At 45.9% G+C, this 15,877-nt stretch overlaps 2 protein-coding genes across 2 annotated transcripts in view; one reads left to right on the forward strand and one right to left on the reverse strand.

The window, feature by feature from the left end:
* The window catches only part of TTC3 (tetratricopeptide repeat domain 3), a gene marked incomplete at its 5' end in the record, with an annotated part of 140,325 nt that extends 139,019 nt beyond the window's left edge, over window positions 1-1,306 (reverse strand). The window contains one exon of the mRNA XM_082840119.1: window positions 1,252-1,306. Coding sequence (XP_082696245.1) covers window positions 1,252-1,306 — 55 coding nt within the window. The remainder of the gene's footprint in view (window positions 1-1,251) is intronic.
* A 376-nt stretch (window positions 1,307-1,682) lies between these two features.
* On the forward strand, window positions 1,683-13,423 carry PIGP (phosphatidylinositol glycan anchor biosynthesis class P). The gene is made up of 5 exons (XM_082840118.1): window positions 1,683-1,762; window positions 2,243-2,346; window positions 8,116-8,188; window positions 10,166-10,284; window positions 12,433-13,423. The coding sequence occupies exons 1-5, from the start codon at window positions 1,749-1,751 to the stop codon at window positions 12,561-12,563; spliced, it is 441 nt and encodes a 146-aa protein (XP_082696244.1). The 5' UTR covers window positions 1,683-1,748; the 3' UTR covers window positions 12,564-13,423.
* The last annotated feature ends 2,454 nt before the right edge of the window (window positions 13,424-15,877 follow it).

A 15,877-nucleotide genomic window follows, 5' to 3' on the forward strand; every position in this document is an offset into this window, starting at 1 on the left:
AACCTTTGAGCAAGAGAAGTAGCTGGGTCTCTAATGGGTAATGGGTCTCTAATAGGATAAAAGGCAAATTTCCTGTAATACAGAATGTCCTAGCTAGAGCTGTAATTATGAGGAAACTGCTCCCAACGCGGGAGTAAAACCTGTAAGATGTCTACCTTGTTTCCCTCGCCATGACGCCACGCAGAATCAAGAGAGTTAATTTACGTGAACGCCATAAACCACTATATGAACCGTTAAGTATTATCAAGAACGCCCAGGATCGGGTAAAAGGTATTTGCCCAGGTGTCGTGTACATATTATTTTGGAAGGAGTCTGCAATCGAAGGTCTTTGGGCGTGTAGGGCGCCTCTGAAAATAGTACGCCACACTGGTATCAACCAACATTCACCTATGCCTTGACTCCATTTTTGGCCCTTGGCCCCCTTATTCCGTCCCCAAAACAGGCTGGCTCGACCGGCCACACCTGACATCGTAAATATTACGGCGCAGCTGGCCAGACCCGCTGCTGTCCCCCCTTCCCATTAGCGCTGGGGGAGGAAGGATGCTCCGAAGAGGCGCAGGGGACGGGGGAGCACCTAACTGATTTCTCCCTCCCCGTCCCCTCCCCGCGCTCGGCAGCCATTCTCACGAAAACAGGTGGCGCAGGTGTAGGGAACACAAGACAGAGGAGGGGCGTGCAAGAACGTTCACGAACACTCGCGAACGACGACCTGATCACGCACTCGACAGGACCCAGGCGCAACGCGCGCGCGGGGACACGCGAGTACGCACCGCCGGGCGGACGATGCTGCAGGCGGGGGTCTCGACTACAGGCGGCGCGGCCACGCGCGCGAAGGACGCGCACCCCCGGAGAGAGGCAGTGACACAAACGGGGGCTCCCACACCGCCGGGGTGCCCACGCCGTCGCCGGGAAGAACCAGCGCGGACACAAAGGAGCCGGGAGGGGACACACGGGGCCGTGCCCACCCGCGCTCAGGCCGGCGGACCCTCCGCCTAGCCAAGGTGTCACCCGCGCACCGACTGGGGCGAGAGTGCGCGTGCGGCCGGGGGATGCGCACACAAAGGGGCTTCTCCCACCTTCGCACAGAAGCCCGGAGGGGGCCACACTTAAAGAAGGAGGACACCAGACAAAGGAAACACACCCACTGAGGCCGACAAAAGCGACCACACACTCCCGCTCTGCACCGGCACCCAACCCGCGCACACACACCGCGGGCGCCACGGCCAACGACGCGGGGCGACGCGCACACACCCACACTCACCACACACCCACGGAGGGGGTGTGGAGGGCCCCTCTCCCCGAGCATCTCGGCTGCAGCGCGACAAGGTGACACATCCGGAAGCCCTGCCGCGCGCCAGGTGTGCACTCACCGGGGCCCGCAGCCCGCGAGCCTTGGACGCGGGCCGCCGCCGCCGCCGCCGCCTCAGGCCCTCCACGTCAGCCAGCGGGCGGGCAGGAGCGGCCGGCGGCGCAGGCGGCAGACGCGTCACGTGGGCCGCAATGCACTTGCGCCGTCGTGCCGCCCCGCCCCCAGCGGCGGAGAGCTGACCGATCCCTCCCGCCCCTGTGCTCGCGAGTTCCTGTCGGACGAGGGTCGCAGTGCGCCTGCGCCCGGGCAGGGGTTGCCTTGGCGACTCGGCCTTTCTCTGTTTTCCTTCTCTCGCCCCCCTGCGGCTCCCTGATCCGCGCCTGCTCAGAGGACTCGGCACGGAGGTGGCCGAACTGTAGGGGGCGCCCGGAGTGGGCGCATGGAAGACCCAAGGTCGAGGACCAACCCCAGTCCCGGGCTCGAATGAGAAACAGACCCCACGAGAGGGCAGGTCCGGGTCCCGGGCGCCGAGGCCCAGGCCTGAGGAGGCCGCACGGGCCTTCTGTCCCTGCTTGCCCTTCCCTTTTCGCACGGAGGCGAAACCTGCAGAGCTGGAGTGGCGTCAGTCCCTCCCCTGCTCCCTCCTTGCCTCCCCCCACCTTACACTGCGGGAGGTGCGCTCTGTGGCGCGTGTGCTTGTGTGCGTGTGCATGTGAGGTTTGGGGGCTGGTTGCGCCTACAGGCGAGGTATGGGTGCTTGTGTGCACGTGTGCAAGCAGGTGTGTGTTAAGAGGTCTGTGTGCAGGTTGCCCGTTGGCAGTGGTTTAGGCTGGGAAAAAAACTGCGGAGAGGCTGTGCCCATAGCAAAGCGATGAGGTTATAATAGGCCAGTGGTGTGAGTCACTGACAGATGATTGTGTTTCTTTCCCACAGATTATCTAAAGACACAGGGAAAATGGTGGAAAATTCACCGTCGCCATTGCCAGAAAGAGCGATTTATGGCTTTGTCCTTTTCTTAAGCTCCCAATTTGGCTTCAGTAAGTACTTTCCTGATGGATGGCCAGGGCCTTTCTCTGGTGTTCAAGGTCAGGAAATTATTGTATTTGTTTGTAGAATGTGTACACAGGAACTGTGATTCTTTCTACCTTTGTCTCTTTTCGAGAAAACCTGGAGGGAACTCTTGTCTGTTAAGAGTGTTCTACATGCCAGACATGAGCCTGAAAGATTTAATCTCAACAGATCTTTAAAATGCAGCACCAGTCAAGATTGCAAAGTGAATGCAACTTGGTCCCTGCCTTTAAGGAGGTCATGGTTTTGTGGACAAGACAGAGGAGTAAATCTACAATTCTCTTATCAGTGTGATAAGGGCCATGGGCAGCCAATGTCGAGACAAGAAATCAAATTGGAAAGTCAGGGAATTCCCTGGGAGTCCAGTGGTTCGGACTCTGTGCTCTCACTGCCAGAGCTCCATTCCTGGTCAGGGAACTGAGATCCTGTGAGCCACGCAGCAGCGTGGCCGAAAAAAAACAAAAAACCCTGAGAGTCAGAGTGAGCTTTCTCCCAGGAACTTTGTCTTCACCAATAAGAAGGAAGAAGTGGGAAGGCATTGTGGGGTTTGGAAATGAGTAATCTGGTGTGGCCCCAGTGCAGCCTGTGGGAGGGACAGCAATCAGGTTATAGAAGTCAGCTGCACTTTACATCCTGGGTCTCAATCAGTCCCCATAAGGTCCCATTTTACAGATAAGGAAACTGATGTTTACTGAGACACGATATTCCCAGAGTCACACAGTGGGCCCCATGTCTCTCCCCAAAAGGATTTGAGAATTAGGGAGAAAAGTGGGTGCCCACAGCTTTTTAGAGTTTTGTGGAAACGAGAAAGATGGAGTGGTAATGCTTCTGAACCCTAACTACATCAGTATAGCCAACCAAGCTGTTGGCCAGGGAGTCTATGGAGCGAAGAAGTTATGACTTGAGTTCAAATCCTGACTCCTCCACAGATTAGCTTTGTGGAGGACTGTTTAGTTAACTTCTTTGGTTCATTCAGATTCTTCATCTGTGAAAGGGTGGTGATGTTTATCAAATGCTTATGAAGCATAAGACAGTCCTGTAAGGTAGATATTGTCATTACTGTCCTCATTTTGCAGATGAGAACACAGAGGCACACGGGGCTTAAGTAATGTGCTCAAGGTCACACAGCCAGTAAATGATAAAGCTAGAATTGGAACCCAGGCACGCTGGGTTGACTTCACTATGCTACCTCTTATGTCCGTTGTGAAGATTACTTGCCGTAATGTATGCAGAGCACTTAAAAGAATGCATAGGAGCAATAAGTATAGGTTTCTCCCACAGTCCAAAAGTAGAGACTATTCCTCTGAAACCTTTCGTAAGCAGAAATGGCGTAAAGCAAAGAAACGATTACCTTAGGGCACATCTTGCTAAGCAATGCACGAGATAAATTGAGATGATGCACTCAATTTGATAAAGGTACCCGGTTGAGATCAAGATGTTCACCGACACAGTTCAGAGCTATGGCGGTTTGATGCCGAGATGCTGAGTGTAGCTCTGGGGAAGGAGCCCAGACATGCCACACTCTCCCTGCTCTGGGTGGGCACTGCCTGTATCACGGCTCCCTGCAAAACAAACACTGAATGCTTTTTAAGTAAAAGCAAAAATCCTCTTCAGATTTCCTTTGGTTACCGAAGACAGTTAACTAACGTAGGTCTTTCATAAAAGCGAAATGGCTTAAAGCGAGCTTTCGGAAAGTGGGGATACCTGTATTTATTCAGTGTTAGCTGCTGCTGTTATCGTTATCATCAACATCATCATTTTTGTAAATCCTTATTCTATAGAGTTATTTGAAGGGTTAGAAACTATGTATTTAAATAAAAGCAATGACTTTAAGACTTAAATCCAATAGTACCCACAACCAGAAATCAATTCTGCAAATTTTTCTTGCGTACTTACCATGTGCCAGCCACTATTACAGGCAAGGGAAGAGCAAAACAGCCCCCAGCTTCCTGCTTTCACAGCTTTCATTCTGCTAGGGGGGGATTGCCAATGGACAAATTAAATAATTAAACATGCAGAATGTCAGATGATAATGTGTGCCATGGGGAGAAATTAAGCCAGAAAGGAGGATAAGAAGTGGGAGGAGGTTGCCATCGTTAAATACAGCGGTCAGGTGGTGCCTCACTGAGGGATGAGTTGTAAGCACAGACACGAAAAGTGAGAGTTAGCCATGTGGCAATGCAGGGAAAGAGCCTCCCAGAGAAGAGCCAGTGCAAAAGCCCGAGGAGGCCAGTGGTTTCAAGGAACAGATGGAGGTCAGTAAGGTTGAAACCTGAGACAGTGAGGCAGAAAGTAATAGGATAGAGGAGGTCAGAGGCCAGTAGCCAACAGTCATAATGAAACTAGGTGGTGGGTACTCAGGGGTTACATGAGTCTCTCTGTACATTGAAATATTTACTCATTTAAAAAGCTAATTGTCTTAATCTGTTCAGGCTGCTATAACAAAGTACTGTAGACTGGGTAGCTTAACCAATCGACATTTATTTCTCACAGCTCTGGAGACGGGAAAGTGCAAGATCAGGATGCCAGCATGGCTGGGTTCTTGGTGAGGGCCCTCCTACGGTTTGCAGACAACCACCTCCTTACCGTATCCTCGTATCCTCATGTAGTAGAGAAAGAAAGGACACTAATCCCATGATGGAGACCCCTCCTTCATGACCTCATCTATACCTAACTGCCTTCCAAAGGCCCCACCTCCAAATCCATCACATTGCGGATTAGGGTTTCAACATATTAATTTGGTGGGGGGGGGGGGGGACACAAATATTCCGTCCATCACAGTAGTTATAGATTGTGGTAATAGCTTTGAGGGAAATAAAGGGAAATGACAGGGAGTAATGAAGGTGTGGTAGGTGGGACACAGCTGGGAGAGCAAGTGATTGGGGAAAGCCTCTCTTAAGGTGACATTTGAGCTAAGACATAAAGCAGGCTAAGGAACCATCTGCATTGGAAGAGCCCAAGGAAGATCGTTCCAGGCAGACAGCACTCACTGTAACTGCAGTGACCCTGCGTCCGCAAGGTTGTTTGAAGCACAGAAATGAGACACTGTCCAGAGCTGGAGCATAGTGCCTGAGGGCTGGACATTGGAGAGGTGGGCCGAGCCAGGTCGTTCAAGTTCTTGCAAGCCCTAGGAAGGATTTTCGATTTTATTCTAAGGGCATCAAAGGATTTGAACTGGCAAGTGATAGGGTCAGATTTGTCTTTTTGGAAAATCTCTCGACGCTGTGTGGAGAATGACTGCTCCAGTATCTCTTTCTTCAGGGTTGGAATGACTAGATCCCACTCTGAAAACCTGGGAGTCGTCTTCACTTGTACTTTTCCTTCTCCGCCAACTCATTCATCTGCTGCTGCCACTGAGCCTGTCGGGGTCTCACTTCTTCCACAGGTTCATCCTACATGCAGCCGTCACGGTGACACACTTGAGATCCAGACATGGACTTCCCTGATTAAAACCTCTCGTTGGAGCCTGGATGGTTATTTCTCTTGGTAGTCTGCTGTAACTGTAAAGTTACCAACAAAATATCCAGTTGTTCCCCTTGCCCAGAGCGTAAAGTCCATGTTCCTCGCCCAAGGTCATCCATGATCTGGGACCTGTTCAGTTTTCCGGCTGGTTTCTCCCTGCCTCATACTTGATGCCCGAGCCACTCCACGCTGCCTGGGGTTCCCCCAAATATGTCGCCTCCGCTTCATGTCGTTTCCAGTGCTCTGGCCACTGCCTGTAAGCCCAGGTTCTCATTCCCGCTCAGTAACGTTTAGCTGTGAGACCTTGGGCAAGTTATTTACATTCCCTGAGCCTCAGTTTTTTTCACCTGTGAGTAAGGATTACTAGCACACACGTCAGGGGTCTGGGGAGGGTCCAGTAAGGTAGTGCCTGGGAAGTTCCTGCCACTACATTTGACTCGTTTCTCTCTCCCACATGACTTTGTGAGAATAGAGACCATGTCTCATTTATCTTTATAGCCTCGACCTTCTCATAGTGCCTGGCATATGGTAGATGTACAGTAAATATTCATTCACTTAATTAAACTAAGCAAATCATTTCCATTTATGAATTTGCATTTGTTTCCCCACTGTTTGTATTTCTTTTTTTTTTAAATAAATTTATTTATTTATTTTTGGCTGCATTGGGTCTTTGTTGCTGCACGTGGGCTTTCTCTAGTTGCGGCGAGCGGGAGCTACTCTTCGGTGCGCGGGCTTCTCACTGCGGTGGCTTCTCTCGTTGCAGAGCATGGGCTCTAGGCACGTGGGCTCCAGTAGTTGTGACACGCAGGCTCAGTAGTTGTGGCTCCCAGGCTCTAGAGCGCAGGCTTGTGGCACAGGGGCTTAATTGCTCCGCAGCATGTGAGATCTTCCTGGACCAGGGCTCGAACCCATGTCCCATGCATTGGCAGGTGGATTCTTAACCACTGCACCACCAGGGAAGTGCTGTTTGTATTTCATTAATCTTGAAAACTCAAGCTCCACGCCAGTTCCTTGCCAGCTTTTCCCTCTGCCATCTACCACACCAGCTCTCTCTTCAGACCCCCAGCGCTCTCTCTGTGGTGGTTGCTGGGAACACTGTTTTCTCATATTTCCTTCCTTCCTATCGTCTGCAAGCCCAGCATTTTCATCTGGCTAACCCCCTATTCATCCTTTAGGCCCCAATTTAATGACTTCTCCAGGAAATCTTTTCTAACCATTCACATCACCGCCACTGTGGGCTGAGGGCCTTCTTATGTGTTCCGATATCCTCTTTTGTTACTCGCTCGTTAGCACTTATCAGAGTGTATTGAAAACACCAATTTATTCTTTTCTATTCCTCGCTCAATTTTAAGCTCGGAGAGGGCAGAGGCCATCTCTTTCGGGTTCACCATTGTATCGCACACTCCTGACATAGAGAATTCCGTAATACATATTTGTTGAGAAAAATGTTAATCCTTCATCATCACTGAGACAGGCTTGAAATTTCTCTCTGCCACTTACCTTGGACAGAGGATGTAACATGTCTGAGACTCCAGTTCCTCCTCTGTAAAAATGGCTTAAAAAAAAAAAATGGCTTAATACCTACCAGGATTGTTTTGAGGATTAAATGAAATGATGCATGTAAAGTGCTCAGAAGTGTGCTTAGCCACAGTGAGTGCTCAGAGGTTGGCTGTTACAATAGAGGGACAACAGTAAAGGGTGCCACAGAGACCCGAATTGAGGGAAGTAAGATTGTGCTCTAGGAGATAAGGCATGTTGTGGATCAGAACAAGGGTAGATAAATTCACCTTTATGCCCCTAAATGTCTGTACTTTCAACCCTGTGGGGATGAAGTGTTGAACACCGACTACGTATAAAGCAAATTGCTAGGTGCTATAAGGATTACAACAATTACTAAGGCATGATTTCTGCCCTTAAATTGCTTAAAATACAGTGTGAGTAGTGGAAGTTAAGACATGTTTTTTAAAATAACTAAGAGGAGTTGTTTAATGGGTATAGAGTTTCAGATTCACAGGATGAAATAGTTCTAGAAACCTGTTTCACAGCAATACAAATATACCTGACACTACTGAACATTACACTTAAAATGGTTAAGATCGTAAATTTTATGGTTTGGTTTTTTTAAATTTATTTTTGGCTGTGTCGGGTCTTAGTTGTGGCACGTGGGCTCTTTCGTTGCAGCGCGCCAGCTTCTCTCTAGTTGTTTTATCTGAACCTTGATAGATTGGATGCATGCCTTACTGACCTTTTTTCCCTTTTTTTTCCCTCTTCTGCAGTACTGTATCTTGTGTGGGCTTTTATTCCTGAATCTTGGCTAAACTCCTTAGGTTTAACCTATTGGCCTCAAAAGTAAGTTCAATGTATTTCTTAAATAAAGTAAGAGTATATCAATGCTGTTTTGAAGGATCAGGTTTTTTCTTAAGACTTATGCAAATCTTATATTTATTCTTTTAAGATCCATAAATAGCCATATAGAAATTTCAAGCTTTTTAAAGACGATTATTGATACGCTTCTATTTAAAGATGGTGGACTAAATGCACATCTTTATCCCTACTTCCTCCCAAAATCTTGTTAAAATAAGCCCATAGAAAAAAATAATTGTTAAGCTATAAACCCACAGGAGCAAATAACGGGATAGTGGAGGTGTATCGATAAAATCTTGGGAAGTGGATTGCAGATAGGTGAGAGGTGACTAACTGAATTTCCACTTTCCCACATTGCTAAAGCAGGGAAGCCAGCCAGAGCCTCTGTGCCCACAACACAGAGAGGCCCAGACATTGGAGGTACGGGTACCTCTTTCACATGGTATTTATGGGTTGGGCTGAAAACAGTGTTTAAAGAGCATTCAACCCTCAAATCCCCCTCCTCAGCCCTTAAAGCTGGAGACCAACCCTCCCCTGCAGAAGAGAGGAGTTTTATGCTCTGGAAAGGCTGAGTGAGAGTCTCTAGTCTGGGGGACACTAGGTCTAACTAGGCACGTTACTGAAAACAGGGATCAGTGAAAATCTGCATTGCTGAATAGTGAGATTCCTCCCAAGCACCTTTCCTCACTAGGCTCTCAGGCTTGTGGTTGGCAGGCTTATACCACCCGCCTCCTCCCAGCAAGATAGGAGGGTCCTCCCTGAAGAAGTTGACCAGCTCAAGAGAAAGGGTCTTTAATTTCTGATAATTAGAGATCCTCCAATGGAATGGCCAGGTCTCCCATAGTGTGGGTCTCCAGTTGGCCATCCCAGCCCACATATGCACAGTGCTTCCAATTAGCTTGTTAGTAGTTCATCTTTATTTTTATTTTTATATGTCTCCCCAGCCGCCTCCCTGCCTTCCCAGTACTTCATCTTTAAATATGAATGGGCAACTTATCAGACATTAAAAGAAAGCCTCTAAAATGAAATACAAGAGAAAAAAGCAAAAAAAGAAAAGAGAAAAGAAACTTGAAGAAAATGGAGATAATGCAAAGAGCAGAAGAAAACTTTAAAATAAAATCCTCAGAGATAAAAAAAGATTATAACTATGAAACAACAGGATGCTATAAAATAGGGAATGTTCAGAGAATTACTGCATTTGGAAATTATAAATATGGTAGCCAAAAATAACATTTTAATTGAAGGTTTAGAAGAAACACCAAAAGTAATCTCCAGAAAGTAGGACAGAGTATAGCAAAATAGAAAATAAATAAAAGATGAGGAAAGTATAACAGCAAAAAAGCTCTTAGAAGTTCCAGAAAGAGAAAACAGTAGGGAAAAAATTATTAAATAATGCACCCAATAAAACATGTGAGGTAGAGCATTTGATGTGTTTAACTGTATTAAGAGACATACTAGATTCTATCAGAGAATTTGAGGACTGAGTATTGATAGGTACATGGGAAACCAAGCAGACAGACAAAAAGTAGTAATAAATTTCCAGGAAAAACAAAAAATTGTACAAGAAGACATAATAATAATACAGTGCTCAGTTTCAAACATTATTTATATATACATCTTTATCTCCATATTAGGATGTTCAGAGAAAATGTCTGAAGTTTAAAAAGTCAAGAAATAGTAATAGGAGTCTGTTGTGTAGGAAGGTGGAGGTAAACACCAGAAGAAACAGCTTAGGTGCTGAAAGTGTTCCCTGCTGGGAAGAAAGACACCAGGGCTCAAACAGAGGTACAGGATAGCAGCTTCACTGTAGGCCAGTAGAACTATTGGACTGCCTTTTAGGTACATGTATTATTTCAGTCAAAGCTAAAATTAAGTTTAAAAGTGTATTAACTTGGTGATGAACTGTAGAGAACTGCAACTTTTTAGGAAGTCTGTTACCTACTTTAATATTCTTTTCTGCAGATACTGGGCAGTTGCACTGCCTGTGTACCTCCTCATTACTGCAGTGATTGGTTATGTGCTCTTATTCGGGATAAACATGATGAGTACCTCTCCACTCAACTCCATTCATACAATCACAGGTAAATTTATATCAAAGGAAAGTGCCGGGGGTTGGAGGAGGCGGGTATTGACACTTTTGTCAAGAAAAGCAGGAACTTCCCTGGTGGTCCTGTAGTTAAGACTCTGTGCTCCCGGGACTTCCCCAGTGGCGCAGTGGTTAAGAATCCTTCTGCCAATGCAGGGGACACTGGTTCGATCCCTGGTCCGGGAAGATCCCACATGCTGTGGAGCAACTAAGCCTGTGCACCACAGCTACTGAGCCTGCACTCTAGAGCCCAAGGGCCACAACTACTGACCCCATGTGCAGCAACTACTGAAGCCCACGTGCTCTGGGGCCCATGTGCCACAACTACTGAGCCCACATGCTGTGACTACTGAAGCCCATGCACCTAGAGCCCGTGCTCCACAACAAGAGAAGCCACCACAATGAGAAGCCTGTGCACCGCAACAAAGAGTAGCCCCTGCTCACCACAACTAGAGAAAGCCCGCATGCAGCAATGAAGACCCAACACAGCCCAAAAAATAATAATAAAAAAAAATAAACCTAGATCATTAAAAAAAAAAAAAAGGCTCCACGCTCCCAGTACAGGGGCCCCAGGTTCAATCCCTGGTCAGGGAACTAGATCCCTCATGCCACAATTAAGAGCCTGCATGCTGCCACTAAAGGAGCCCACATGCCATAACTAAAAAGATCCCACATGCTGCAACTAAGACCCAACACAGCGAAATAAATAAATAAATAAATATTTTTAAAGAAGAAAAAGCAACAAAGAACAGGCTGTAGTGATTGACACACATCAGCATAGTAAAAAAAACTGGGAGAAATAAATACGATTATACCAGAGGAAATGTTCACATGGCACAAATAAGCTGTCATGAATATGCTGTTTATTACACTAGTTAACAGGTATATTTTCCCATAAAAACCACAAGTATGTAATATGTTCCTTGGCAACTTTGCCTGAGAGAAACTTCTTTTATCCTAAACAAGCTGTGTTGATCAAGGGATGACAAAGAGGTCCATACAGACCTTGTCTGGGAGGAGGAATTTGGGGGTGTGTATCCTCAGGATCACTGTGTACACCTGACCGCAATTAAGTGGATAGAAGAGCCACGGCATGTTTTCTGTAGTTGTTGTTAAGTTCTTTTATTTCAAGTCTAAAGATTAAAGTAGATTCCTGGGAGTTCCCTGATGGCCTGATGGTTAGGATTCCCGGCTTTCACTGCTATGGCCTGGGTTCAGTCTCCTGGTTGGGGAACTGAGATCCCACAAGCTGCGTGGCATAGCCAAAATTAAAAAAAAAAAAAAAAATTAGATTCCTGAACTTGTTTGGATTCTAGGAAGCAAAGTATTTTTTAAGTTCTGGTATGATTTTTTAACTTTTAGATATTGCTTTTCTGATAACCTACTGTGTTCCCTGCATACTTGACTGGAATTACAGCAAATAGACAATTTGTACAAAGAGGGGAAATTGTTAAGTTTGCATGAATGATTGTACCAAATGATTGGGGTGTTGATATAATTCTGTTCCTATGAGAAATGTACAAATGGGGCTTGAATCATCATTGTACAGTTGAATGAAATATTATTTTTTTTAATTTATTTTTGGCTGCATTGGGTCTTTGTTGCTGCACGTGGGCTTTCTCTAGTTGTGGCGAGCGGGGACTACTCTTTGTTGCAGTGCAGGGGTTCTCATTGCAGTGGCTTCTCTTGTTACGGAACACGGGCTCTAGGCTTGCAGGCTTCAGTAGTTGCAGCACACGGGCTCAGTAGTTGCGGCACGCAGGCCCTAGAGCATATGGGCTCAGTAGTTGTGGCGCGTGGGCTTAGTTGCTCCGCGGCATGTGGGATCTTCCTGGACCAGGGATCGAACCCGTGTCCCCTGCTTTGACAGGCGAATTCTTACCACAGCGCCACTAGGGAAGTCCCTGAAATATTAATTTCTTACCCAAGTTAGAGGATGCAAAAAGTAACTTGGCTGATTTTTATTCTAATTGGGACATTTCTTCTAAAGAGAGAATTTAAGGGGCCTTTTAATTACGTTAAACATGGTATTTGTCATTATCCAAACATTAGCCTAGTAGACTATGTGGTGGGTCTCCACAAACCACACAGATTGTTGAAGAAATTGCTTGGGTAAACAGAGCCTTTTGTCCTCTTCTTACAGATAACTATGCCAAAAACCAACAGCCGAAGAAATACCAAGAAGAGGCCATCCCAGCATTAAGAGATATTCCTATTAGTGAAGTAAACCAAATGTTTTTTCTTAAAGCCAAAGAACTTTACACCAAAAACTGAATTGTACATAGACTAATACCAAACATTTATTACAAATTTTTGATGGAAGAATCTCGACTGTAGTAATTTTGACTGTCTTTCTGATTAATATCCAGTATTGAAATGTTAAAAAAAAGAAAGAAAAATGTAAGTTGAACTTCTCTTAGATTAAGTTCTATTAATATTATAAATGTTATCAAATAGTAGTTACTAATAGAGTAAATAAAATACTGCATTACCATATGGCAGGTGTCCCTCCAGAGAGGCATTCATGTTGTAATTTTCAAAGGGCAATTGTGTCCTTCCCACTGTTTGTTCTTAGAAGCCCAGAATTCAAACTCTTAGGTTTAGGAGAAGGGCACATTTAATGTGTGTCTCTGCTATCAGATTTGTGTCTCAGGGACGACTGCTTTAGATGGGGCAGTCGACGAAAGCTGCTGTGAGGAGGCAGTTGGGGTTGAGGTTTGATTAGCAAAAACAGGAGCCGTCACATAAAGATTAGAGGGTCAGCAGGGAGCTTCCAGTACTGAGCAGGCAGGACAGAGACCTTGGGTGGGAAGGAGGGAAGGAGCGTGGTGTGTCCTAAGGCCAGGAGGCCAGCAGGGGGCCTAGCGCTTGCTACGGGAGGGTGTGAGGGCTGTGAGGACCAGTGTAAGAAGTCTGAGTTCATCTGTCACTGTGATGGGTTTGAGGCCCTTCACATACTGAGCCATTAGGAGGCTTTGAGGAAAAGTGTGTCACGGCCTGATCTGTGTTTTTTAAAAGCCACTGGGGGGAGTTCCCTGGCAGTCCAGTGGTTAGGACTCTGCGCTTTCACTGCAGGTTCACTCCCTGGTTGGGGAATTAAGATCCCACAAGCCGCTGGGTGCGGCCAAAAAAAATAAAATAAAAGCCACTGGGCGGTGGGTGGAGGGTAGGTTCAGGTGGGGGAATTGGGGACAGGGAAGAGTGTGGAAGTAGGGAGACCGGTCAGGAGACGATTGCATTAGTCCAGGCAGAAAATGCTTGGCGCGTAGAGCAGAGTGGTAGCTGTGGAGCTGCGGAGGAGCGCGTAGCTTTGCAGCATTTGTTGGAGACAGCTGACTGGGTAGATGGATCTGATTGTACAGGGTAGGCAGGCTACCGAGAGGAGTTGTGATCAAGAGTCATTCCTAGGTTTATTTAAATTACTGAACTGAGTAGATGATTGCACCTTCTACTGAATCAGACAGATTTGGGGAAGTGCAGTTGAGGGGGTTGGAGGATTTGGTAACTAACTATGGATTAGTTTGAGCAACGCTGCCATATTAATATCTGGGTATGTCTCGTGTAAGATTAAGAAGCTTAGATAGAAATGTTTAAAAGAAACAAGCCACCCATAACTTAGCAGGAGTATACTCACAGTTGGCCAGGGGGACCAAATCTAAATTCATCTAGCACTCAGTGCCGCCTATCTTTTGATAACTTAAATCTCTACCCAGGATTGGAGCCACACATTTTAATTTATGCAAATTTAACTATATTTTCTGTATTTAAAAATAAAAAAGGAAAGAGAGAAAAGAAAAAGAAACTAATAAATTTAAAGAGTTGGGAAAACTGGGACTTCCATTTCAATAACCATATCCCTGCCCAGTAAGCATGAGATGGATAACGTGAATCTGCTGTTTCTGTTCCCTAATGAGTCCCAGTTCCTGTATTAATTTAGGGTAAGGGCACGTCACCACACTGAAGAGCAGTTTGAGGGGACCAGCCAACTCTGTCAAGGGTAGAATGGTAAATAAATTGTGTCCTGTTTATACAATGGAAAACGACACTGCCATGCAGACAAGAATGAAATGACTGCTCTACCTAGCAACGTGAGTGAATTTCACAATGTCACATATATATGTATATATGTATATATACTGTATGATGCCATTTATATGAAGTTCAAAATCAGGAAAATAATTTTTAAACCTATGGTGATATATATTAGAATAGTGGTGTTAACTAGGAGGCAGCATGAGAGAATCTGCTGGTGATTTGGAAATGCCCTACATCTTGATTTGGGTGGTAGTTACCTGGGAATCACGTATGTTTAGAAAAATAGTTATTATCATTAAGATTTGTGCTCCTAATGTAAGTTATACATCAATAATGAGGTAAAGAACAGTACTATGCCCCATCCCCAGAAATTTTGATTCATTGTTCTGGAGCAGGGCCCAGGCCAGGGTAATTTTTAACGTCACCCAGACACTTATAACAGGCAGCCAGGGTCAGAACTTCTGCCTTCGTTGATTGGACTTAACTGACCCTGGGGTCAACCAGGGGGATGGCCATTCACTTTGGAAGGGAAAGTGGCAGTTAACAGAGCTGTCCTCTTCCCACCAAACTGGGGGCTGCAATTCCGTTGAAGGTCATGATCAATTTAGTGCACCTGCCGCTTTATACGCATAAAGAGTAAGAGACCCAAAGAGTTTCTGTGTATGTGGATTATATAGAGAAATTAAAGTAGAAATTTTAAAAATATTTGTTTATAAATAATAAACCTGTTACATTTTGTTGTATTTAAGTAACATTTTATGAAAAATAACTGTATTTTCCAGAACAAATTTAGTGAGACAAGTAGAATTGTTTAACATTTTTGCAGATCTGTTTAACATCTGGCTTAAAGGAAGACAGCTGGGTTCTCATATCTGCATCTGCATTCTGTTCTGGTACCACATGCCACAAAGCCTCTGGAAAACTCCACTGCATACTCACAAGAGAGTGAGTGTGAAGAAGACAAATAGCATCTTATTATTATTATGAAGATGGTTTTGACCTCAGAGACCCCCTGAAAAGACTACACTTTGAGAACCACTGGTTAGTGGGCCTCAACTAGAGTGTATGTGTGTGTACTAGAGTAGAATACATTATAGCGGAGCACATTGCACTTGGTAAATATCTTGATTGACACCTTTTGTGGTCACTTCAGATCCTCTCTGTCCCACGTCTTATTCCAGCCACTGATGCTGCTTTGACCAGATCCACACAGGTGCCACCTGCCAGTGCACCCTGGAAGCAGGGGGAGTTGACACCATAGGACACCACGGGCAGGCGTTAAGCTCCCAAAGAACTGGTTCTGAGCTGCCTTTCCTGAGCTCCAGGCAGGTCTTAGGAGCTTGAGCTGTGGTTACCATGGCAGTGGTGAGCTCAGTATTGGCTCCTTGTCTTTGTTTTGCTTCCTTGCTTCCCACTCCTCCCTAGTGTCACTTTTCAAATAAACTGCCTACACAAGCCTTTGTCACAGGCTCTGCTTTGAGGGGAGCCCCGGCTGACAGGTTTGTATTTTGTAAAAATGTTGCTTCGGTTATAGGGCCATGATGTCTGATGCA

Source organism: Leucopleurus acutus (assembly GCF_964270905.1).
Source record: "Leucopleurus acutus genome assembly, chromosome: 5".
Taxonomy (NCBI): Eukaryota; Metazoa; Chordata; class Mammalia; order Artiodactyla; family Delphinidae; genus Leucopleurus; species Leucopleurus acutus.